The sequence below is a fragment of the Daphnia magna genome, linkage group LG2 (assembly GCF_020631705.1).
Source record: "Daphnia magna isolate NIES linkage group LG2, ASM2063170v1.1, whole genome shotgun sequence".
In the NCBI taxonomy this organism is placed as follows: Eukaryota; Metazoa; Arthropoda; class Branchiopoda; order Diplostraca; family Daphniidae; genus Daphnia; species Daphnia magna.
The window spans coordinates 16,337,550-16,362,936 of record NC_059183.1 but is presented as its reverse complement, the minus strand read 5'-3'; the positions used below and the strand labels follow the sequence as shown (position 1 = coordinate 16,362,936).

Below are 25,387 nucleotides of genomic sequence, written 5' to 3'. Positions count from 1 at the left end.
TCTATTTGGAGAAAAGAATAAGCAGACGACGCGTCTGACGCTGTTGCTAGGCGACAACTAAGATTTCTGTAATTAAAGCATTCATGCTCGCGACCCAGTATCAAATATCAAGGCCACTATTGCGCAAATGTCTAAGCAAACGTATTAATTGTGAAAATGTTCAGGCCATTCTCCAACTTCCAGCAATGGATTTCCATTTTGTCCTCACGGAACTACTCGAAAATAGGAGTCATTGGAGCCCCATTCGACAAAGGACAAGTATACTGCCATTTTGCTATCGAACGTAATGTTATTTCAATAACATCCGCTTATTTTAGCGTAAAGAGGGTGCGGCCCTTGGACCAAGTTTCTTACGTCAGGCGGGACTTGTCAAGCATTTGGAAGCAATTGGTGATTTGAAATTTCCTTGCTGTGTTTCCTGATTGCACAGACCAGTCTTATAGGCTATGCTTCAACAGGTTGTGATGTTCACGATTTTGGTGATGTTGACTATCAGCCCAGTCAAGAGGATGAGACTGTTAAGAATGTACGGAATATGAAAAATGTCATAGCTTTCAATGAGAAGGTAATGTCTACAGCAATAAATTATACTATGGTTGCTAAGTTGTACGAAAGTGGATTTTAAAGAAAAAAAAACCTTCCTACACAGCTATCCCAGAAAGTCAGCAAGATTATAAATGAAGGCAGGATGTGCTTGACTTTAGGAGGGGACCATTCTATTGGAGTAGGTACTGTTCATGGGCATCTGAAAGCCCAACCAGAGACGTCACTTCTCTGGGTCGACGCTCACGCTGATATTAACACCCCGGCCACTAGCAATAGTGGTAATGCACACGGTATGCCACTTTCGTTCCACATCAAGGAGTTAACCGAATACCAACCCGAGTTACCTGGCTTCCAATGGCATAGCCCAATGTAAAGTTAACGCTTTTTTTTCTTCTTCAAATTTGGGTCAGCAAAACAAAAATAAATAAGTAAATATTAATTTTATTTTTAAAGGATTTCTGCTAGAAATATAGCTTTCATTGGTCTCCGGGATGTAGAACCTTACGAGAGGTATGGAAAATAGTGTACTTCACCACCATTTTCCTAAATGTTTCTTTAATTCATAGATTAATAATCGAAAAATTGGGAATGTGTGCCCTGTCTATGGAAGAAGTACATGGAATAGGCATCAAAGAAGCCGTCAAATATGCTTTAAGTCGAATCGACCCACGGAATACTAGACACCTCCATGTTAGTTTTGACATCGACGCCCTCGACCCTCTTGAGGCACCATCGACAGGAACCCCAGGTAATGGGGCTTTCTTAGTCGTTAATCGTCAAAAATAAACTAACCTTCTTTACAGTTCGAGGAGGATTGACGTTGAGAGAAGGAACCGAACTATTAAGGAGTGTGCATCGCACCGGTCGATTATCTGCTGTTGATATTGTAGAAGTAAATCCACTCCTTGGCTCAGCAAATGACTTGAAGATTACACTAGATGCAGCTCGTCACTTGGCAGCAGCAGCAGCTGGTTATTACCCAGGTGGATGGGCTCCAAAAGGTATCACCGATATACCCCAGTCTTAAACCAAAGAAGAAATTTGTTAAGTGCATCTTCAACTTTTATGATCTGTTGATTTTATTCGTTAATCATACATATTAAATTCAGCAAGGAAAAAAAACAAACAAAAAACCAAGGCCCAAGAAATCTTACAAGATCCTGTGCCATTCCCTAAAGATTTTCAAATGGTAGTCTATAACTATTGCTGCCTCGTTTATGGTGTTTTTGTTGCTGCTCATTAATAAAAATAACCTTGTGGTAATTAATAGTCCTTCTAGGCTCAACAGCATACCAAAAAGGCTTTCCGTTTCATGCACTTGGTACGCAGACTCAAGCAAAAAAAAATGTGCTTTGTGTCAAAGGGATAGGAATTGAATATATAAGAATGAAACTCGAAGTTTAAAAAGGTTAAAAAAATGGCCACTTTCTTACTTATGTAATGGATGCAAGAATTGTATCAGCAACTAGCAATTATTGGAATTTTAAGCAAAGAAAATATTTAATGATCAACTATTGGAGATGACGAATACTTACATGCAGGAGATGCAGACAGGACACAAAATGCGAGTATATAATACACCTCATATCTTGATCGCTATTTCTTTCTCAACTGGATAGCATCTAGCTCGACACGGTAAGGGGTTTTGTGCGTTACCACGTTTTCGGAAAGATTGCACCAAATATGGCGGGTGCAAAATTTCGCGGGAAAAATTTTTTTATTCGGCTGCTTCGTTACCTTTCCCCTTATTTGACGTTGAAAAGCCAGAGGCGTAGCTACAGGTTATTGAGTTCCTCTTGACCCTGGTGTGCAATTGTGGATTTTGTGGTTCAGCTGTCTTGAGTTGTGCCATAAGTTCCGGTGCTCAGTGCAGTCTTGACAGAAACACCAGGAAAATACCAGATATTACACATAATGAAACGTCAATGCAACAAAACAAAAGTGGACTTTAAAGGTAGTGGAATATTAAGTGACATTTTTTATGTCGGGTTTCCCACGTGGTGTGGGAACAAGTGTTTTGTTTCATTGGCAAAACCCAATTCCATAAGGTGGCTAATCTAAGTTTCTGAATTCTGATGCCTAGGATATGCAGGTCAGTTTGACGATGGATCTGAGCTACCCTTTGGAATCGAAATCAAACGTTTTTTATGAAAGTGTACTATCGAAAGTGATGAAACGAACAGATACAGTCATTTACTGTCCTTCGAACGAAACGGATTCAGCAGCCGGCATTCAAAAGGTGGAAATCGTTGGATCGTTGGCCGCCGTTGAATCTGCTCGTCTATTCATACGGGTAAAAAAAAAAATAGTTGTTTAATGTATTCGTGGCAATTGTATTTAACTTGACGTTTGTTTTTTAAGGATTATGTACCGATTGAATTTGTCACCAGCTGTAGATCTGATCGAGTCGATTCTCTCGGGATACACCTTCTTGTAGCTCATTTTTCCTCTACGTTCGGGGTTAAGATGGTTTTTAAACTTGTTGAAGAAGATTCTAGTTACCAGGTGAATATCCGTGGTCATCAATATCGATTTGAGCTGCTAAGGGAAGCAGTACACCATTTCTGCCACATCGTTCAAACTCCCTCGGTATACGAATTTATTTATTTTTTAGTTTGATCCGTAAAATGTTAATAGTGTACTTTTATTCAGGAATCAGTGGAAATGGATTTAGGGTCGTCTTCTTTTACATCGCAGACTCGTACGCAACTGCACTCAGCTAATAGAGGAAAAATCGGGAGCTCGTATTTGCTGCCCAGTTGACGGCAATTCAGTCTTAGTAAGAGGATCACTAGAATCCGCATATTTTGCCAGTGAAATGATAGCGGTGTGTTCCCTTCTTCGTGTATTGTGCATTTTTTCTAAGTCAATGATTCAGTATATTCTCCTAGGGCGTGACTCCATTGCATTTAAAGTTCCAGTGCCCATCGTCTGTGGAGATGAATGAACGCATTCGATCGATCGCCCGTCAAATGGATATCTCCGTTTCCACTGACAAAACAGATCCAGGCTTCGATGAGCTTAATTTATCTACATGTGAATGGAATACTCGTAAGTACAGGTTTTAATTAAAAGTTCCTAAATGGCAGCTATAATATCTTTGATTTTAGGTCACCTTTATGAACTTTGGCGTCTACGTCGAGGTTTGCACTTAAGTTTTTCCATTTTGCCAACACAGCGCCACCTGTGGTCGCATTTAGTAGAATTACCCCACAGCTTCTGTAAGTTGTTTGCGTGTCTTGCAAAGATCTACAATTGAATGATGGTCTAAATCTCTGTAGTCAGGAAAGTGAACTCCAAAATTTTCGGGCCTCAACGTGAAGAGCTAGCCCTAGAAGGGCATAGGACATCTTGTGATGAAACTTTAAACTTAAGGTTTGTCTTTAGTAATGTTCCCTATAGCATATAGCATTGTACCATATCTTTCTTGATTATTTGTATTTTATTAATTCCATGTTTGAACTACAGACGCATTTGAGGCAAGTTACACTGGGCCGATGGACGAACAATTTGGTTTCTACCTCAAGTTCAAGGCCCAGTTCACAAACCTGTGCTTCGTGCATTTTTTTAAATTTCCAAGCGTGCCTTTCAATGTGTTCAGCAACGTCCGTACAGCTTTAATACCCTATGTTAAAACCAATATCCATATCGAGCTTCGAACGAGAAAGAAACAAATTCCGTTCCTTTTTCATTTTGTTCAAAAATATAACGGAAGGTTTGTTTCTCCAAATAAAATTTACTTACCAAGAAAGTTTTGATAAAATAAAATGATGAAAATAAACTTACATTTCTTTCTTCTTGGTTCCAGTAGCCTAAAAAAATGCTTCAATGAGAGAGAGAAAAAAACGAGTAAACGGCAAATGTATTTGGTATATATAATTCAAAATTATACGTAAAATATGGTCAGTCGTCGGACGTCTAGTGTGCAGTTGCTTACTTGCTTTTACATCTCGTCATCGTTATGTGGATATGGAATAGTTTGTACGGTTTGCTAGGTCGACACTGACATACTTGTACGAATTCACACATTGTGATGTAAAATGATGTAAAGGAATCAACATGCAACATAACGGGATGAAGGAGACCACGGAACGGCGCAAAATATGTAGCAAGGGGTTTAAAAATGGCAAACATCCAAATTTGTACACGTATGTCACATCGTCATTATGATTTACACACGGATGAACTTTAAAATATCATTTAGTACGTAAAAGGGACTGAAATGATGACGGCAATCCGTCAAATATTTCATTTCTTGATTGCACACAATCACTAACACGGCCCACCAACGCAACGTACAAAACTCGTCATTAACTCTTTTAACTTACTGGCCAAACATGAACTGATGGACCATTTCTATTGCCACCCACATGAAATCATCCCATACAAATTTTAAATACTAGCTTCAAATTTGTAAAGAGAAGGCTGCTAAAAATGACCTATAAAGCCCGTCAAGAAACGCTATTGGAATGAAAGCAACCAGTTTAAAAAGGTACTGAATGAACAACAAAGTTTACCTTAACAGAAACGAGGATTCAGAAAAAATGCACTCACTTTAGGCCATATAATGATGTGATATGATCTATTGGGCCAATCTATTTCAAGAGCGGATATAACACTCATTTCTGTAGTATTGGCCATTTGGTTTTATCTGCCATTTGATCATGATGTATAGCCGGAATTTGTAATGTAATTGGCCTCTTTTCCTCACTCTGCGCACGAAGACGGGATGGCAACAGTACGAATAAAATCGTGTTAACAGTGAGAAAAGAAACCTTGCTAAATCAGCTGATTCTGAATTTTTTAAAACATGCACAAAACTTGGCGACCTCGTCATCCGCAATGCAGTGAATCTAGCCTTAACCACTAGGTGATACATTCCATTACATTACTTTTTTCGGCCACTCCATAAGCGTAAAAGGGTCATTGTCAGTGCGAGTTATCACAGGTGGGGAGGGGGGGGGGGAGGGACTAAATAGAACACATACGCAAGACGAATAGGTAAAATGGTTTAAAAGTGTTAAATAACACAACCAATTGGGTCACGAATACACCATATTAAGCCCAAGATGGGATGTCACATGAAATCGACTGATTTCAAAGTTTCGAATCTTCCTTCTCCTAAAACAATAAAAAATACGCAAAATAACAATGAATTCTGTAATATTAACTAAAGGTTAATAATATCAAAACTTACGAAGCTAAAACTGCGTTCGAACGATTTGGGACTATTTTCTTCGGCAATGGGTTCCATACGGTCTTCGCTCAGGCTAATTGGACTGGAATCACCCGAACTGTTATTGTCACCGGAGTCAGATCGGCCTCCGCCAGAACACGATACACCCGCATTATCAGAAGACGGCCGAAGCTCACTCTCCTGTTAAAAGAAAAAGTCACCACTATCCATTTTCTGCTTTATCTAAAAAGAAACACAGACCTTTATCTTGGCCACCCAATACTCATGATTCTCTTGAAGATGTTGAGTCTGTAGGCAAAGAATCTTGCGACCTGTTGGAGACCGTTTTCGATGGACTGGGGTGTCGGAATCGCTACCAGAGCCCGCAGATTGGCCAGGATCTCTTTCCAATTCGGGCACGCATGAGTTTTCTCCTGAACTGGCCCTCCTGTCGTCGTGGCATCCACTTCCATCACTGTAAAATGAACTCGGAAGGCTTTCGTCGTCATCATCTTGGATACCGTCATCCCACTCTCCGGGCAAAAGGCCAGCTTCCCCATAAGCATTACACAACGGAGCCACCAAGTGATTAATAAAAGACTCTTGTAGTTTGGCCAATTGCGGATTGTTACGATCCATGTAGGGAGAGATGGGCATGCCCAGGGAAGCTTCTTCGTCTCCCTGAAACAATCAATTAAGAAATCCATTCATAAATCAGGGAGAACAAAGCGTTAAGTTCTTGAAAAAAAATTACCTGCTCATAGAATTCTTCTGCGATGCGGTGAGTCCACCGGACGTGGATATCGTGTATCTTGCACGGACCATTAATATCTGCCAATTTGATACACATCTGCATGGCCAAAAGTCGATCAGTCTCGTTGTTCCAGTCGATGCCCGGTGCGTCAGCGTCGTTCATTTTCGCATTGAATTCAGCCAAGATTTCAAAATGGCGTTTAAGGTCCGTGGCGAGAATAGCTTCAATGATGAGGTAGCGAAAACGTTTGAATTCCGCCCGTTCTAAGTGAACAAGGAAGTTGAAACGAGGATCGGAAAGAAAAAGGGACCAAGCAGCCGCTGCGTGATGATTCTCCAAAACAGAACGGTCATTGTACAAGATGGCCTGGTGCATCGCACAAATCCAAGGGGAAAAAGAACGAAACAAGTTTAGATTATTTGCGCTACCTGCAAATTACGGTGAGTGCATTTCGTGAGTTTCTTTTTTTTTTCCTGTTTGAACCAATCTACTCAAATGGATATTCTCATTGAACCCTAAGAGCATGTCATTTTAATGAATTAAAGCTATTCAGATGTGTTGCAACGGTACTTGTGAAAGGGAACGATTCGTTCCAGAAACACGGTGCAAGTCAACAAGCTCTCCTTCCATCGTCTCTTATCCCATCTATATATAAAATCGATAGTTTCCCGAACAAAGACAGAAATAATGAGCAACTATCGTCAGCGTAGAGTCAAATGCAATCCGAAATTGGGTCCCCCAGCATAACCTCCACGAAAATGGAAAAATCTTTTGTTCCATCAACAATCTGGACATTGATGGAACGCTATTAGATCAATTCCAGCTAGACAATGTACGTATACAAAGGTACTTATTTACAGGCAAGACGTAAGGTTCTCTTCAACCGAAACGATATAGACATAATTATCGAACGGCACGCACTGAAGAACAAATTGCTTGTTATAGGCACCATCATCAAAGTTAAAACAAAATAATAATAATAAATTCAAAAAAGTACCTGAGGGGCAAGGGTAGTGACGAGAAAAGCATTGGTTCTGCCCGGATGGTCATAGTCGTGCATGGTTGCTGCTGTGTAAAGAGCCATCAGTTCCAGAGCTGGAAAATTGGCACCCATGATGCCGTAGGAATCTTCAAAATTGAACGAGGCCCGTTGTACAAGAGCAGGACTTGGACTAGACGAATCCACACCTGTTTCATCGCAAATTTAATACACACAATCAGAGTTAGTGGAAACGTGATGAGATTAATTCAATCCACTTTAGGCTAACACATTATTAACTCGGAGGAAAAATTAGTTTTTGTGCTGATTGACTTCCCTAGAGTGTATCAGCTTGAATGATTTCAGCAGTGCACATCTCATCAGGTGGTAATGTTACCATTAGAAAGGTAACTCAAATCTTTTATCCACTGGAGAATTTACAGCCTACTACCATTTCCTCACCGTTGCACATTATTTTTTTTTTCTAACCTTTTGGATTTCCAGACAATCAAGAGCCAAGTGGCAACACATTTCCCTCTTTGTCCGTTGCCATTGCGTCTTTATCTGACGTTATTGACGAAAGAATTCGGTAATCATCCACTCCACTTGTACTGTCATTTCTTTGCCGACTACTGAAAGACATAATACTACAGCCTTACATATTCTGTCGAATGAGTAGTTTTCCAGCAAAAGTCAATGAAAATATGATCCTTATCAGTTACTACTCTTTTAACGTCGTTCGGGCTCTTCCTTTTCATTCCGTCGTTTAGCAAATACAATGACCACATCACTCACGCGTATTGAGGGGCCATTAGCGAAGAAGAATCAATGCTGGTCACGAGTACGGCCTAGCAAATCATGTTCAGAAAACCTTCACTACTCGTTACCGGCCAATGAAAAAGGGACCGGAGAACCACTCAAGCAAAAAAAAAAAAAAAAGAAAGAAAAACTGTACAGTATTCCATTACGGTTCGTTCTTCAAAGAGTTCCAGCGCGTTTTATTGATCTTCTTCTTCTCTCTCTCTCTCCCTCTCTCAAGCAATCTAAGGGTTCCCAGTTTCTTACAAGATCAAGATAGAGAAAAAAAAAAGAGTGATGGAAGAATTCAGGATGAAAGAGAAGCAAGAGAATGGATAATGGGCGGAGGAGATACTCACCAAGAATTTTCGCCAGAGCTCGGATCGGAATCTAGCGAATGAACGGTAAATCCTGGAATCGGTTGTGATGTCAGATAGAAGACGGCGTGAAGCACGTCGGAGGCGTGCGTTCGGTTATGATCTATCAGATAGCAAACGTACAGTGATTAATTCAACAATGCGACGCATGAAAGCTCTCCTCAGTTTTCAAAAGCTATCGAGATGGAGCCAACCCCAAAATGAAACTTACATGGCTTATCGCGATATCCGAGTTCGAGGGCGTGAAAAAAGTGGAAGAATTCGCGCAAGGGAATCTTGAACGTATCAAAGAGTCCCACTTCTGCAAAGACTCGATAGCACGTCTGGCAATCAGAAAGAGAAAAAAAAAAATTAGAAAATCACCTTGAACAAGAATTTCATGAGAAAATAAGGGAATCACAGCTTTTACTATTTTTTTCGGGTGTATGGAACGGGAGATGGCCAGTGTATCGGGAATAGGAAAGAAAAGGGAGGTGCTACAACATTGCGCCAAAATAAAAAGGAAACACACGAGACAGCAAAAAAAAAGGCAGATCAAAAAGGAAGAAACGGAAGGCCACCCATTTCCTTTTCACCTTTGGCTTGGGTATAGCCTCATGATATGTATACAACACCATCACATTCCATCTACAGGCCTCGTTTAGTTCAGTATCCGGCCATATGCCATTTCCTTCCACGTGGTAAAGCACTTCCGGCACCACTCGCTCATCGTTCCTTTTGACATTTTCAATACATGTTTTGATTTCAATTTTTTTTCTACCAGCGATTAGATTTAGATCCTTGAACTTTGCACTCGTGTTCCCATTTCTTTCTATCTCCTCCCATCGCGGATACTGTTACCTTATTGCAATTCTTTTAGAGTCTTTTTTGTTTTTATTGTTGTTTTGCGGTAGCACATTCTACTAACACGGGCAGACGGATAGTGGAAAGAAATGCAGCAACCCAAGAGGATAGCCAATATCTCTCTCATGGGTGTCGGGAAATAACGAAATTCACTACTCGCAACTAGAATCCAGGCAAAAATAGTCGGGCTTAGATATTTAGAGTCTATATCATTGCTTTCACTAGCGTCACAGAATACGAATGTACATAAACCGGCGGCAAGATACTTTGGTCAATGATGCAAGTGCGTCAGCGAAAAAGTCGTGTAGCATGTACATTTGGAGAAATAAAAGAAGAGCGGGGATAGTCAGAGGCAATATCCCATTCCATGGCTATTTGGCCCCCAAAAGAGAAAAAAAATGAGATAGAGGCGAGATCATAAATCTTGTGTTCGGCTCTACTTGCGAATATAGCTGGACGAGTTCATCTTCATTGCAAAGATATCATCAATAATGAAAGGCGAAAAGGCCTTTTTTGCGCAACTCGCTAAAAGAGCCGAGCTATTCCGCACGATTTACAGGCAGTCGAGTGCGTGCGATGATTTTCTTTTTTCCACCAGACTGCACTTGTTCATTTGCGACATGGGCCGCACTTCTCACGCGTTCATTATCTATTCACAAGGAACAATGAATTCAACCAAGGAGTGTCGTCAGATTAGCAACGATTTTGGCATCACCCACCGTCATACACTTAATTCATCTTTTATTTTTACTTTCATCCGCTTTTGTTTGTTTTGTTTTTTTCCCTTACGATCACGACGCCTTCACGCACGTGCTAGCCGTTCCAAAACAGAAACCAAATTTATACGCCTTATCAGGCGTCCTGCCAAGAATGCATCGGCCTTGCAGAAATTCTCCAATCTTAACCGGCTATTCTTAGGAGGATCGAAAAGCAAAAGCGGATAGTTTTGGCACACCGTTTGAGTCATTCAATCCTACCAGTGCGTGACGTCAGAAAACTTTCTTTATCTATCTATTGAGGATGAGCTGTAATCCCCGATTTTATGGTAAGCAGTCAATTTCCTTTGCTTGGAGTTTGTTTTGTTTAGTTTTTGTTTTTTTTCCATCAGCTATTCGGGGACACGAAGCAGTTGTGGACTAGCGCAAGAGATGTTTACAACTAATCTTAAATAACTAAACAATTTTTTGAAAAAAAAAAAACTATTCTTACCGTAGACAAAATTCTGTCGGTGTAACGATCCAGCAGATCAAAGATGGGATAGTCCCATTCTTTAAGGTCGTTTAATAATTGATCGCATTCCAATTGGTCCAGGTCGAAACGAGATCCATCTTCGAGAAAAATTACTCGGCAACTTTGCTCATCTTCATGCACCTTGAACGACTCCTATTTCAGCAATTGAAACGGAAAAATACAAAACAAAACATGAATATTAAAACATAGAACACAAGCAAAGAAACAAGAGTGGAACTTGTCTCCCGATTGTATTTTATTATTTCCACCTGTCACACAATCGGGCAATATAGAATTTCACACACCCAATCAATGTCACCATGGAAACCGTTGTACTGCCATTTCTCCGTGTTAAAAGATGCAACTCCATTTTCACACGCTGAGTAGTAACACCCCCCGGCTTCTAACACTCAAAACTCTTCAACCTCCCTTTGCTGTTCGGCGAATCCCGGACCTCGGTTGGGGTTTCAATCGCAATTTACTTTCCACACCAACGTATTTCGAAACACTCACTTTGTATAAAAACGATTTTTGACGTGATCCAATAAAAACCAACAGAAAAAAAAGCCCGTGGCCAATGGAACAATAGTCAACCACAGAACAGGATTGTCGCATTAGCCTCGTAAACAAGACTCCGAGGGAATTACAGTAGATGCAATGAGACTAAGCCAATTTAGGCGCAAGTTCCAGTTTTAAAATCAATTCAATTACATTTCATTAACTACATCATACCCGATTGATGACGTAGTCTTCGTCAGTAAGATCCGTGCCAGGTGCATAGGAGCAATCGTACTCTTCCAACTCAGTGCGGATGAGTACTGGAAGCTGGAGGGATTCCGGCTGACTCAATGCAGTTCGGCTACTGGGTATCGATATCTCTTCGCAATGGTCACTCGAATTCGGGGAGTCGGAACTCTCGTAATCAGACGTCCGCGGCTTGACGCTGCCATGTCCAGATCCTCCACCGCGATGAGCGGAGCGTCGGCCCGGACGATTTTCTTGTTGAATTTCTCCATTGTCCGTGACGTCTCCACTTTCAAGTTCATCGTCTCCAGCTTCGCCGTCCCCATCATCGTCATCATAACTGGTTATCTGTCGGTTATTGTTTCCGCTTCGATTGCTGGTCAATGTGCGCGTTGTGACATACTCGGTGATCCGCAACACGTTAGAACTTCCGGATTCAGGAGCTTCGCAATCCGATCCTGCGCCCGTAGATCGTCGATCTTCATTTACGACGATCGGCTGCTGAGATCCTCTTCGGCTTCCACCTCCACCAGCACCGCTTCCGGCACCCGAACTCCGTCTGAAATGTACAAGTAATTAAGGCAAAGTTTAGAAAACGGCGACTTGCCCCCCCCCGCCCCCTATAAAGTTTGTCATTCGGTCGAAAACCAAACTCTCCCATTCTCTTCAATTTGCTCGACGTTCCCGCGTTGCTCTTTGCTCTCCCATGACCAAACTTTTTTTTAGGGGGGTGGTGGTCCACGTCAATGTAACCAGACTATCTGTCCAGACGGCCACGCGATTCGAAAATACGAGCGAGACGGACGCTACTCATTATCCATGCGAAGGAAGCTAGAGCACGAGAGAGACAAACTAGTAGGAAACCTTTACTTTAGCTCTGTTGCAAAGGATCCTTCAAACATTGAGTGAATTTATTTTTCAAAGCGATTTTTTCTTGCCATTCATTTCATCACAATCCGATTGATTGAAGGGCAGGGAATCTCCGTTTTCCTGGTGTTTACGTGTTTGACTATCTGAACTAATCATAGATGAGACGCTATTTGCTACTCGCATTTTCCCTCTGATAAAACGGCTATCAATTAGACGATCTTCTGACTGCTTTCATCGGTCTCGCGTCAATAATATCTACACACACACACACACAAAAAAACACGCTAGAAATCGATGAAATCCGAGACGTTTTCAGCGCAGGAAATTACAACTCGTCAATGATTAACGGGAAAGGCCAGATTGTATACAAAATGAATACGAACGATTGTCAATCAACCTGTCTCAATTCTTTATCAGTACCTGGTGCTCAGTCCGGAACCTCGTCGGCTGTCGACGGCAGATCCGGGCAACGAGAAACTAATCGCTTCATTTTCTGAATCGTCTCGATCCCGCAAATGTTGTTGTTGGGCAGTATCTGAATCAGCCGTGATGAGGGCGGAACAATTGGACGAATTATCGAGAGAAAGAAGACCTCCCGACGAGTAGTCATTGGCCGTCACCGTCGTCGACGACAACGGATGCAGACTGCAGACCGTCTTCCTTTCACGCATTAGTCGTTTGCCGTTCGGATGTTGATGGTACAACGACGTCGTCGAGTGGCTGCGGCTCTTGTTGCTGGCCGACGGCGTCGAATTGTTGTTGTTAATGTTGTAGCCTAATGTCGTTGACTCATTGGCGGTGAATGCAACTAGGCCCGGAAGCGACAGCTGACTTTGATTTGGGCTCGATGATGACGTCGCACCGGAACCATCTACATCAGAAAACAACAACATCCGAGGTAAAAAAAAAAAATTATGTAATAATGGAGTCGTGTGTGTATTCATACATTATGAAGTATCGTGCGATCGTTTCCTGTCTGATAGGCAAAATCGATTGGAACAATCACGCATGTCAACGTGTCCAGAGATTTCATCGTGGAAAAAAAAAAAACATTTATCTTCCTTTAACCTAAGACTTATAACACCTTCCTCGATCACATTAGACATAGCGAAGGATAATGAAGAGAAAAGGAAAAACACGGCGAAAGAATCGATCAACGTGACGCATGTCTAGCAGCAGAAGATCCTGCATGAATGGATCTTTGTTTTCATCCATTTCTTATTATAACGCAGCAACTGCATTTGCTCAGAAATAGGGATCACTTCTTCCCACGTCGTATAATACAATCCCTATACGTAACTTATCTAAATAATCGCTACTTTCTGAATAAACCTCTTTTCGATTGCGTCATTCGTCTAATCAAATAATCGAATGTCTACTAGAGAAAGAATTCGGCACGCGGAAGACGATCGGCGGTGAGACTGGAAACAATGCGTCGCATCATTCACCTTCGTTGAGTGTGTGGCTCACGTATAAACATAATGGAAAAACACGGCAAAAGAAAGACGAATGAAGAAAGAGGAAGAAAAATAAATAATAAGACGATGGAGCAGCACGCGTGAGAAGAAAGAGAGATTGTCACGCGCTGGCTGTCCAATTTGACGGGCGGAGAAAGACGTCTGGGGGGGGGGCTTGGATGTAGTTGAGTTGCATGGTTTAAAAGGTGAAGAGCAGGAGAGAGAGAGAAAGGATAATAAAGAAACAAATTGAATGCGTTAGACATAAGTGTTGATCCGCGATTTGTACGAACAAACTGCAGCCGCGGGACGGATAACGATCCGGAACGGTACAGAGGGAAAAAGAACCACATTTAGTTGATTCGTAAATGACGTCATACTCGGCATTGAACACGCATGAAAAAGTACGGCGGAAAAAAACGGAGATGACAAGAGCAAATGAAAGCAATCTCATCTTTATTTGGGGATTGAAAAAAAAAAGAGACTGGATTGTGGGTCGGATTCTATGTACGTCGACGAAAGATGAAAAGACCACCGCAATTTCACAAGGACTAACCGGATTTTTGAAGAGGGGACGAAAATGGGATAGGACAGGCATCAAAAGAAATGTTAGCCGTAGACTACGTTATATACAGAGGGAGAACGTTTTTGATTACAAGAACTTGATGACCGGACGATCACCAATTCATATGAAATGTCTTCTGGCTAATTGAAAATCGTCCAAGCTTGGTGAGCTCAGATTATTACGCGAGTGCATCAGTTTTTCTCGAGCATTACTTTTTATTTGTTTATTTTTTTACTTTAAGGATATTTGTTATTTGAACAGGTTTCTGTCATCCCGATATTGGTTGTCATCAAATTGGGTGGAAAAAAGGAATCAAAAGTTTTCATTTCACAAGAGATATCAATAAAAAAGATTGCGAATTTAATCACAGAAAGACTCCGCCAACTTTTCGAGATTATGTTGACTTTTCCCCCTTCCCAGATTCCAGTAAAACTACTCTGAGGTTACTTAAGCTACTGTATACCATAAAGCCTTTTCAAAGAGACCAATAGTGATGATTTTTTTAAAGATTAAAAGTGATCAATAATAATTTCTTTTTAAAAACTAAGAAGCCCGAATTCAACCACAATAGATAAGCAAACTATAAAGACACACACACACACACACAAAAAAAAAAAAAAGAGTTGTAGACTTTACTGGCAACAATTTATATCGATATTTAATACGTGCACCTCAAACGCTAAACCGCCTGCCCCGAAAGACAATCAAACATTTAGCGAGAATTAGTATTCGTACCGATTGTAATTAGTACGCTGGCAAGTAGTACGTCTGACCGTGATCGAAAAAAAAAAAAAACGTGCCGAGATTTGTATCTCGTGTTCTTCCCCCTATTTTCTCCTCCATCTTTTCATTCCCCTCTCTTCCAGTTTTCATTTCGCCACACGATCGATCCGACACTCCGATCGTTCTCTCCCGCATCCAACACTCGCACGCACACGCACAACTACACAGTTTTGAAACACCAGGTTTCTGCGCACGGCGGATAGAGGAAACTCGAGCGAGAAAATGCTTGAAAGCCGAGCCGTTGGGGCGTAGCTGCACAACAACTAGACCGCAAGCAAAAGAAAACGAGTAAAGGATTCAGAGATTTTTTGGGAAAAATGGGATGTTTTGTTTCTTGCAACGTGACAAAGGAAAACATGGAAATAATGAGTTTGCCTACGGCTTTACTAGTGGGGCGCACACGAATGCGAACAAGTATACAAACTGAAACGGGGAATGGCCTGCGCAAATGGCGCTAAACGTTAAGTTGTCCCCCCCCCCCGGTCGATAATCGTCCATTCTACGCTCTCCTCTGTATACACACTTTTCCCGTTGGGTAAATCGCGGCAATGGAGGGACCCACGTTGTTTGCTGAATAGCCCAAAAGAAAAGTTTGCGCAAGGCTGAAGAGTCAACGATCGAATTCCGCTAGCTGTTTCCTCATTTTCTCTGACGCGTGCCTTGTTAATGTCTTCCGTCACTTGCACTTTCATGGCTTATCGTCTCTGCTCCCACTTTGCTTGTGTAACACTTTACTCCATCCAAATTAAATCATAGTTTTGAAAATCACTCGGTTGTAACCCGTTTCTTTGGCAACACCTTCATGCGATCAAGTTTGAAACGCCGGACCGCATAGATCAAAGGGACGCCATTCGAACATCTTGACTTCGATTTCTTCTACGCGTTACACGCCCGTTTGTCCTTGCTCTCCTTTCGTTGCCAATCGATATCGACGATGTACAAACTTGCATCAAGAGAAAATAGAGAAAGATATACACACACACGCACACAAAAAATGGGTCTTTGGGCGGAGTGAATATGATGGATGAATTGAGATGGTCTCACAAAAGATGATGAAGCTGCTGCACGCCGGGGACTTAAGAAAAAATAAAATCTTACACATTGTGAGGCGGAAGAAAGCTGTTACTTATTCTGATCCATCGGGATTATTGTAGAGCCTTTTTTTTTATGTTTCATCACTCATCAATTTTCCGAAGAGATCCGTAAGAGTAGTCATCCCCCCTTGTGGGCCTTTCATCCTTTCTCTACTCATTTCCATAATGGACGGCTATGGTGCCACTAGCGTCTGATGACAGTCCGGCAGCATTCACCCTCGAAACTATTAGAGTGCGCAGTATTAAAAGAACTTGGACGTTTCATCACGGAAGATTGAATATGGTGGGGCCCCTGATGGATGTTCACCTTGACAGTAGATTGTCAAGTCTGTGTGTGTATACCTTGGTACGCTTGATTAACGTACTAGAGCCCATAGGTTGGCACCACTTTCTGTGCGTCTGAGCAATTTCCGGATATATATATTGCGCTAGCTCAACCAACGCACATCCCCGCTATATTGCTGTGTGTATAATCGGTTTCTAGTTTAGAGGTTGTATTTTTTTTTCTTTTCCAACGTCTTTGTTGGTTTCGATATTCGCTTTGAAATGGAAAGATCGAGAAGAAGGCAGAGAGAGAGGCTCCATTTTGATTACACGCTGAAACAAATAGCAATTTTTCTTATTCGGTCGACGCCCTGGCGCCAACCGACGTCAGCCTTTTCAAAACATCCATCAGTCTGAAATAGGAAATTGAGCCGTCACCTTTTGCCGTTCGTTGCCAATCACCTGCCGCTTTCCTGAAAGGGCTACTGTCGCTCGTGTGGAATAATTCGTTCTGCTGAACTTCAGATTGTCTTTCAAGAAGAAAATAACTCATTTATTATTTAAATAGCCTCACTTAGGAGAGAAATGGAGAAAAGTGATGCATGGAAGCGTGAATACGATCACGCCAATCACATAGCGTTCCATGGTGGAAGGCTTTGTTAAATGGAAGGCAGTAACTCATTGCAGACAGGGAATTTTTTTTCGACGCCCTAAAATTCAAGTCGTATAATAAATAGAAAACAGGCTGGCATCGTTGCTGTGCGTATATATCGCTCTTCACATTTTATCTGTTTCTGGAATCCATAGCAATATAATAAAGTGCGAGCGCGGAATAACTCGGCCGACGCGTGGCAGAGCTTGGTAAGTTGCGGTGGATAAAAACAAGACAATTTTCAGGCCTGCGAAAGAAAACGAGCGGACTTGGCGGGATTAAATGCATATGTGAAGGAAAGAAATACAGACTCGCATTTCGCTCGAGTGAACGCAGGCGTTTTGGAACATGTTCAGTTGGCCGATATATATTTTTTTTTGCCATAAATGCGGCAGAACTGTACATTATTATTCTTGCCTTTTCCCTATTTTATTTTTTTATTTAACCCTTTCATTTTTTTCCCCTACATGTCATACTCCCGTCTCTGTATGTACCCCCTTTTATCGTGTGCACTTTGCACACTCAATAGCGTGCCAAAATGAAGTTATCAAACCCTCTAGCGCGAGCTCGCTGCGTCTCCAGTCAGCGTCACTGGCGTATACGATCCCAACTCAATAATGATCTCTTTCGTATCCTTCAAATTTCTATCTTTATTGGCCTTTTTTTTCTTCCTCGTTCTACTTTTCCCGGCAACGCCAGGAAGGAATTCTCCGGCTGCTTAGGTAAAACTAAGTTCTAAAAAAAAAACGTCCCGCTACACCCCCAACGTACGACAATAAATTTAGAAAATGGAATGTTTGATAAGCTGATACAACCGAGAACTAACCATGAGTTGTTCAAAAGAAGGAGGCGAACGAAATGAATTGAATTAAAGTCTTGCCTACCAACATTCTCTGGTCTGCTAATGAAAAAATGTGAGCCCAACTTAATGAACGCCAGGGTCAGCCAGAGCGTAACTCAAGCCGAAATGTGGTTGCTGAAACGTACCAAAAATAATCAAATAAAATCCCGCAACACATAGAACTACGGCCAGCCACAGCCAGCAGGTTCGTAAAATAGACTCACGTAGAATAGAGGACGCATAGTAGGATGTACAGCCTGCTATACAAAATCGAATAAAAAAAAGGGCGAGGTAAGAAGTAAAATTCGATTACACAAAGTATAGGCGATATTTTTGAAGAGATAACAAGATTTGGCAGCAGAGAGGTTAGCGCCCAGCAAAAAAACACAATGTATGAGAAGACACGCACCGGCTGATATTTGGCTAGGGCTATGGATATACGATGACTTGGGGGACACCGTATATTAAAACTATATGCGAATTACATTTTGAATGCGTAAAGCGCGGGCGCCATATCTTCTATTAACGATGCCTGTAGACACAACGGGGCACAGTCTGTCTATTTTACTTTGTGTTCGCTATAGATTATAAGGCAATAACTGATACCCCTATGGATAGAAACAAATAGAGAGAGGAAAAAAAGCAGCGGGTGCCGCCATCGCACCAAACGATCAAATTCTTATCTTCCGTCATGTACGCGCTGTTATACCGACGCCCGTTACGACAAGGTACTTTTCAAAGTGGGCAACAACAATAGGAAAAACGACCGTTTGCGACGATGAGGAAGTTTTTAAAGTCTTTACGCGTAAAGAACACATCAACAGCAAGGCGACATATGAACAATGGCCCATTTGAAGTACATAGTAGGAAAAAAAAAAAATAAAATAAAAGGTAACTACTATTCGAAAATCTGTCGTGATAGACTCACCTAAACCACTCCTGAAACTTGCCGTGCGCTTCCGGCACGGCTCCGGTTCGATAGTCGGCATTCCGGTAGCTGATGTCGTCGTTGTCCACGTACTTGTCGACATCCTTCGTAAAAGATTGGGCGGCACGAAACGTTTGCCTTTCTATAAAAGAAAATGAAGAAGGAAAATGTCAAGTGTCACGAAATGTTTAACTTTGGTCCACGCTCCACTTTTTCTTCATGAGTAATCAATAGAATAAGAAAAAAACTAGAAAATTCAATCTCATAGGTAACACTAGTTCTCTTGTTGCTGTACATCTGATCAAAGTTGTTTTTAGGCTTAACAAGTTACGTCAACATTGGCAAAGGGTCGAGAAAGGATGGCCGCTAGAAAAAGCGCGAAAATTGAATTTGGCCAACGAGTAGTATAGTGCATTCCCTTTTCACAAAGTGCATATATATATAATGGCAAGAATTGTATGCACAAGCGGACAAAAGGAGACTGGAAAAAAAAGGATTGTTGCTTCTGCTACTTCTGCAGATTGAACTACAACTTTTCATCCATTACAAATAGGATCGAACGGTCAACAACAGGCTCCCTCACAATAGATCAATGTGTATTCTAACAAATGTATGCTGTTCATGTTAAAGTATCAATAATAATTTTTAAAAAAACTCTTTTGCATACACACAACAGAAAGCACATAGAAATAGGTTTGGTGTAAAGATTTCGCCAACATTCAATCTCAAATGTCATGAGCGAAAAACTCTTTGTTGCATCACTTGGCCCCATTTCCTTTTTGTGCTCAATGATTGCGCCATCCACGTTTCCCAGTTTTTTTTTTTAAAGGGACAATTTCCGACATTCTTTTTAATGCCCCCCCCCCGAAAAAAGCGCTTTACGTATTGATTCCAGAGTCAAAGTGTCAACGGAAAGTCATTGGATAAAATCAACTTGAAAGCAAAACTGTCGCTACTACAGACACTAACGTTCAAATCAAACAACTCGTTAGGGAACGCATAAAGAAAAAGAAAAATCGACCGTCTACAGATTTTAGTTATTTTCTCTTTTAAAGAACCAAAGACGCACGACGATATCGATTGATCGGTGCCCATAACGTGGATTAAAACCGTAGTTCTATTTTCCTGGCAATGCCGAGGTTAAGAAACAAAAAAAAAAAACAATATTCCGAAAAATACATAAATAATTCTATCAAGCTTTGTGCCTGCGTTGCCAGACAATGGACAGAGAGCCGTGTGAAGAAAAACAACTGTTGTTGATACAGTAATATCCTACGCATCTTCTTTACTCGGCATTTTGTCTTTTCAAGCTTTTTGTATGACCAATTTCTTGTTTCCATTGGCGGACTGACGACCCTCTAAAGAAATCAATTCTATAAATTGTTCTACTGTGCCACTGTTTTTAGCTTTGTAACGGATATGAAGAGGCTTTTTCTTTCGCTTTTACTAGCGAAAACGAAAATAAGTTCAAATCTTAAGTCGAGTCGCTTTACGTGGCATAGCACACGCATGGTGTCGCATGAATAGGTTACACAACGGATGACAAAGGATGACGAAGACAATGTCAATAGCAAGAACTCGGCAGACTGAAAGTGTTGCCACCAAAAAAAAAAACAGAAATAGTGAAGGAGCGAAATAAAAATGGAATAAAAACAAATGAAAACGAGAAAGAAAAAATGTTACGCCCAGTGCTCGGCAACCAACAGGCGCAAAAGAAGAAAGGTAAAAACAAACAACTCGACTCTCCTACCCCGACAAAAAGAGAGATAGAAAAACTATGTGTCGGAATAAAGTTTTTGATAATAAGAAGAAAATGGCGATCTCGCACCTCATTGAGCCCTACGTGTGTATCAATGTTTAACTTTGCAACAACAACAAAAATTGGTTCGCTAGAGGTTTTCGTTTAACACACAAAAAGAGTATCAACCGAAAAAGGTTGCACGGATTAACGGAAAGAGTTGCACGACCCTGGATTTTTTGTTAGGTGTAACATCTTCTGCGTTCCATCCCTTTTTGTGCTATTATCGTTTTCAAGATCTTGTTCTTTGAACTGTGCCTTTGTGCGTCGCCTCCGAGTTCCACGAACCTCGTGGGTGTTTTCCACAATATTCTTCTTTTTTACCGTTTCAGTATTGTCTATTTACGTCCAACACAATCTTTTTCTTTTCTAAATTTAGAAAATATTCTAGGCGTCCTGTGAGAGACTCGTGGCGGTTGATTTCAAATGCTAAAAAAAAAAATCGATTTCCACGTCTACGTTTCGCAGTCAAGATCGACAATCAATATGCTAACTCGGCTTACGATGCGACGACTCGTACGCGTACGTCAAACTGGATCATTAACCCTTCCTTATTTCAAGCTGCAACCGGCCACGGATGTCACTCATACTCTTTATCATAATCCTATTAGCATTGATAGTATTTCAGAAACGAGCAAGAAAATTGGTCTGTCAGTCGAAATACAATTAGAATGGCTGGACAATTAGACACGTTAATAGACATGGAAGCGAATTTTTTTTCTTTCTAGGCCACCTACCATTTGCGAAGAGAAAAAAACAAAATAAAGAACAATGAAAGATTGAAAAGAAACCATCTAACTGGATTAATTCTTTTTTTCAATTCGGCCCAGTGCGTATACGATGTGCGTCTTGGACAAAGTCAAATACAATGTTGTTCATTCTTCTTTTCCTCTCTGTCCATCTTGGCCCGATTGTTCTCAATTTCTCTCCGCCCAATATCTTCCGTTTTGTTGGCCGTTACAACTACACTACTATCCTCTGCTCTCTATTTCTTCCCCGATATTAGGTTTTTTTTTCTTTTTTGTTGTTGTTGTCTGCTCTAGAAACGTCGGCACGACAGACCGGTCGATATACAAAAAGGTTGTCTTTACAACTACGGTTGACTGTCTTTGCTGTTTAATATACTCAGAACTTGAACTTGTGAATTTCTGTTTGCTTTTCTTTCATGTTTTGTGTTTGCTGTGTAAATGTAAACATGCTAATTGAAGTAGTGAAAGCTCCCGAGTCCTCCAGCCCAGCAAAAATAAATGGAATATGGCAGCGATTCCCAGCAGGGCTTCAAAAAGAAAAGATCAATGTCTATTGCTTTTCTTGGTAGGGCAGCCACTTTGGGCAGGTCATGTGGATATTTCCATCACAAGTAACGGGAAGGATCAAGGACCAGAGGAACTAAATTCTTTGTCGTATTTTTGTGGGGCGTTGTTATGACAAAAATCATTCACTTTAACACGAATTTTTCTTATCCTACCCCGATTTGTGAGTTTAGTTTTCCTGCGCTTTCGGTTGTTATTTTCCACCACATGACATCACGAACATATTTTAAGCCGTCCAGCTCATACTCATTTGCATCGGACTATTGCCAACCTTCGATGGACCCAAGTCAAAAACGTAACTCGAGAACGAACCTGATGACGCGGCCGACCAAAAATGTTGGCAGCCATTAAAAAATAAATAACGAAATTCAAAAACCACAAGGACTTTAATCAATAATCAGAGAGGCGCTTGACGATTGGTTCCAATTAAGATATCGCTTTCTTGTTGAACACCTTTAGAACTGTCGTATGCAAACAAGCAAAGAAACGAAATTTTCGAATTACGTAAACTCAGTCATTATATGACGACAGCAGTCTGACAAAGGTCGACGTGCGTCAGCGGCGGATATCCCTAGAAATAAACCACCATTAAATCATTATTTTCCTTCAACTAACTGGTGTTGTGTCTCGTTTGTCTATTTCAATAATTGTACGAGGTCGCCGTATTCAACACGCGAAAACGTTTGACGAGCGGCCCCTCTGTTTGGGAAGTTTCCCGTCGCCAAATTCAATTTGGAAATTTTGCCTTATTCTCTTTCTCCACTGTATGCGTCTTGGACGAAGTTTTGATGAATGATCTGGGCACTGGAAGACCTTTGACGTCAACTAATATAATATCCCTCATGATTGGAGAGAGAGAGAAGGCGGAGTGAAGGATAAAATATGAAAAGAATCGATGGCAGAACTGAAAAGAAATGATTTTTTAGCGCCCGTTTTGTCAACGGGCATCCCCAGAAGAATACAAAAGTGCCTCCCTCTTACTCCACCTCCCCCTAAAAAAAAAAAAACGAGCAATGACGCACACAAAGTTCTATTCAACCAGCCCCATCGTATTCATCAGAGTCTAGGCGATTCAAGGGAGGCAGCATTTTACCGGAGCTCTCTCTCTCTCTCTCCCAAAAAGATTTAAGATGACACAAGGACGGCCCAATAAGGCCACCGGACGAGGATGGATAGGTTAGTTGGATGGAGGGGAAATTTGGCTTTGACATCACCAGTTGAATGAAGATGTAGTTTTTTTCTTTTCAATTTACCTTGGAAAGGTGCTGGAATAAAGATTCGCCCGTGTAGGGAATCTCCTCCGTGTCAGAGGCGTATTGAACGTCGGAGAGAGCGACGTGAGGCAGCGTATGGCGCGGTCGCCTGTCCATGATGGATCCACCACCCGATTGATGAGGCAAAGGTGGACTCAGCAAATTGGCCAATGCTTTCAAGCCGCTGGCCAGTTGCGGTGGCATCGTCGATGACTCGAGCAGCAAGTCGGTCACAAGACCGTGAGCTTCGGACAGCAAGGCCACGTCCAATCCCCAAAGAGCAGCACTCTATTTGTACAAATGACACAACGGGTAATTAAATTTGCCAAAAGTAGAAGATAGTTGACAGGGTTTTGTAGACAACAATTTTAACAATCAGTTCAATCAACAGGCGTTCGTTCAACGTTACAAATGAAATTCCTGGAACGAGTTTTTGTTTTCTATTTGAAGCACACGTGTAGTATTCGGAATTCTTTTTTTGGAAATGGAGTTTCAGCACGTCTGAGAAGAACTCGCCCTTGAGTGTACGTCAGCGATGGAGCGACGTCGCAGGAATTCCAAGTATCAGTGAATCATGGATCAACAATTTTTCGATTTGCATGTTGAAATAGGCAAGTCGCCGCAAAAATTCCAAAGAAACAAATGGCGCCATCACATTTTTTCTTCCTTTCTCTTTAAATACTATCTCATTTTTTTTTATTGTCCTTGTCGTCATTGCTTTTGTTGTTCACTGTATTATATATTCCATTTTTCTATGACTTGCTGGCATCCCATCATCATCCTCTACAGAATCTACAAGTAGACAAGAAAAAGAGACGAGAAGCGCGACCCCGATCAGCTTCTCCTTGGGATAGACCAGAGTAGTAGATTCGTAAAGAAATACGCTAGACACTATAGCACAGCAGCGCTCCTTTTTTTTTTTTAAATACAGCTGCAGTATGCGGGAATGGGTCACGACGTCAAGCAACGAAGGAGGGAAAACAGGGGGGAAAAGATTTTGTTTGTTTGTTTTTACGATTCTGTGGTTCTTTCTTTGCTATTCGCTCGCACTCGGGCGCAGGAATATATATGTATATTTTTTTAAGAACTCTATGACACGCAGTGTCACACAGGTGGTCCCACTGCTGGATTCCCTGTAGCGCCGTCAATGTCGTCCATTTTTTTTTGAAATCTTGCTTTTGGTTTCTGCGAGAAATCAGTTTGTATTTTCTCGATAAAGTGATATTGTATTCCTTTCAACTTTATAGGCATCATGTATTACGTAATCCAACTGTTATTGGTTGTACTCGTATTTAGATTTCCCCCAATCCACAAAAATGTAAATACAAAAATTATAGGCAACCAATAACAATCGCAGTTTCTCAATGGCTTTTACTCACACACACACAAAAAAACGATCATCAAACTCTTATTATTACACCCTACTGAAGGGAAACGTCGTTTAACTTTGATGCTTGGACAGTAAAAGAAAAAAAAAAAAGTTCGGGCCAGTCTGGGGTTCGTCGTCGCACATCGATCCGTCCTAACCTAAAGTTTCACGGTTACGAGAGTTGCGTGCCAGTACATTTACTGCGTACATACGTATATAATACCGTATGTCGTGGTAGTATAAAAATCCAGCCGAGTGGATAGCGTAGACACACAAAGAGTATGTCAGTTTTCTCCTCCCGTTTGGCGATCGAATTGTGCAGCATGCCCCACCGGCCGTCGCTGACTCGCATTACTCGGCCGACAGTTTTGAGAAGGGAGACTTTATTTCCTCGAGACATTATCAGCCGATTACCTAACCCTCCGTAACTCTACGGCTCCCCACCATTGTTTCTCTCCAGCAACCACCCTGTCTTTGTTCTCTTTGCTACTTTTCATTAGGACGTCTATCATGGAGTGTGTATCTGGTACGACGATGTACTTCCCTTTCTTGTACGAAGAAAAATGGGTGTGTAGGATTCTTGAGCCACGATGTCATCATTAGCAGCGTTTCGCACAAGAGTGGCAACACGTGTACGACGAGTTAATCAAGTTTAATCGTTACATTTGCGAAATGCGATTTGTTTTGCTCGTTGGCCTCCGTCGTTTGAAACAACGTGAACCGTGCCGATGACAATCGCATCGTTGCCAAATT

General features: G+C 41.4%; 2 protein-coding genes and 1 non-coding gene across 3 annotated transcripts in view; 2 read left to right on the top strand and 1 right to left on the bottom strand.

Moving 5' to 3' along the window:
• The first annotated feature begins 47 nt into the window (after positions 1–47).
• LOC116915910 (arginase, hepatic) lies at positions 48–1,809 on the top strand. Its single transcript, XM_032921061.2, has 7 exons — positions 48–258; positions 318–390; positions 459–565; positions 650–915; positions 1,000–1,056; positions 1,113–1,294; positions 1,350–1,809. Exons 1-7 carry the CDS (start codon positions 157–159, stop codon positions 1,571–1,573), a joined length of 1,011 nt encoding a protein of 336 aa, XP_032776952.2. The 5' UTR covers positions 48–156; the 3' UTR covers positions 1,574–1,809.
• A 508-nt stretch (positions 1,810–2,317) lies between these two features.
• Positions 2,318–4,327, top strand: LOC116915909. The gene is made up of 8 exons (XR_006643334.1): positions 2,318–2,500; positions 2,630–2,839; positions 2,908–3,135; positions 3,199–3,373; positions 3,438–3,597; positions 3,657–3,767; positions 3,828–3,921; positions 4,015–4,327. It is a non-coding gene; the product is annotated as an uncharacterized LOC116915909 (transcript).
• Positions 4,328–4,390: 63 nt separating this feature from the next.
• LOC116915899 (cGMP-inhibited 3',5'-cyclic phosphodiesterase A) overlaps positions 4,391–25,387 on the bottom strand; it is a 31,987-nt gene continuing 10,990 nt past the window's right edge. Inside the window, exons 3-15 of the mRNA XM_045169288.1 lie at positions 23,266–23,553; positions 18,902–19,043; positions 12,738–13,188; positions 11,436–12,006; positions 10,683–10,856; positions 8,842–8,953; positions 8,613–8,733; positions 8,068–8,087; positions 7,474–7,664; positions 6,477–6,842; positions 5,984–6,403; positions 5,744–5,923; positions 4,391–5,667 (exon numbers count right to left, since the gene is read on the bottom strand). Of these exons, the coding sequence (XP_045025223.1) occupies positions 5,644–5,667; positions 5,744–5,923; positions 5,984–6,403; positions 6,477–6,842; positions 7,474–7,664; positions 8,068–8,087; positions 8,613–8,733; positions 8,842–8,953; positions 10,683–10,856; positions 11,436–12,006; positions 12,738–13,188; positions 18,902–19,043; positions 23,266–23,553 (3,060 nt within the window). The 3' untranslated portion in view covers positions 4,391–5,643. The remainder of the gene's footprint in view (positions 5,668–5,743; positions 5,924–5,983; positions 6,404–6,476; positions 6,843–7,473; positions 7,665–8,067; positions 8,088–8,612; positions 8,734–8,841; positions 8,954–10,682; positions 10,857–11,435; positions 12,007–12,737; positions 13,189–18,901; positions 19,044–23,265; positions 23,554–25,387) is intronic.

Bases quoted from the DNA above. Each gene is read 5' to 3' on its own strand.
- LOC116915910 (XM_032921061.2), top strand. From the start codon at position 157: ATGTTCAGGCCATTCTCCAACTTCCAGCAATGGATTTCCATTTTGTCC. The intron at 391-458 runs GTGATTTGAAAT...ATGCTTCAACAG, and splicing joins CAAGCATTTGGAAGCAATTG to GTTGTGATGTTCACGATTTT. The intron at 1,295-1,349 runs GTAATGGGGCTT...CCTTCTTTACAG, and splicing joins ACCATCGACAGGAACCCCAG to TTCGAGGAGGATTGACGTTG.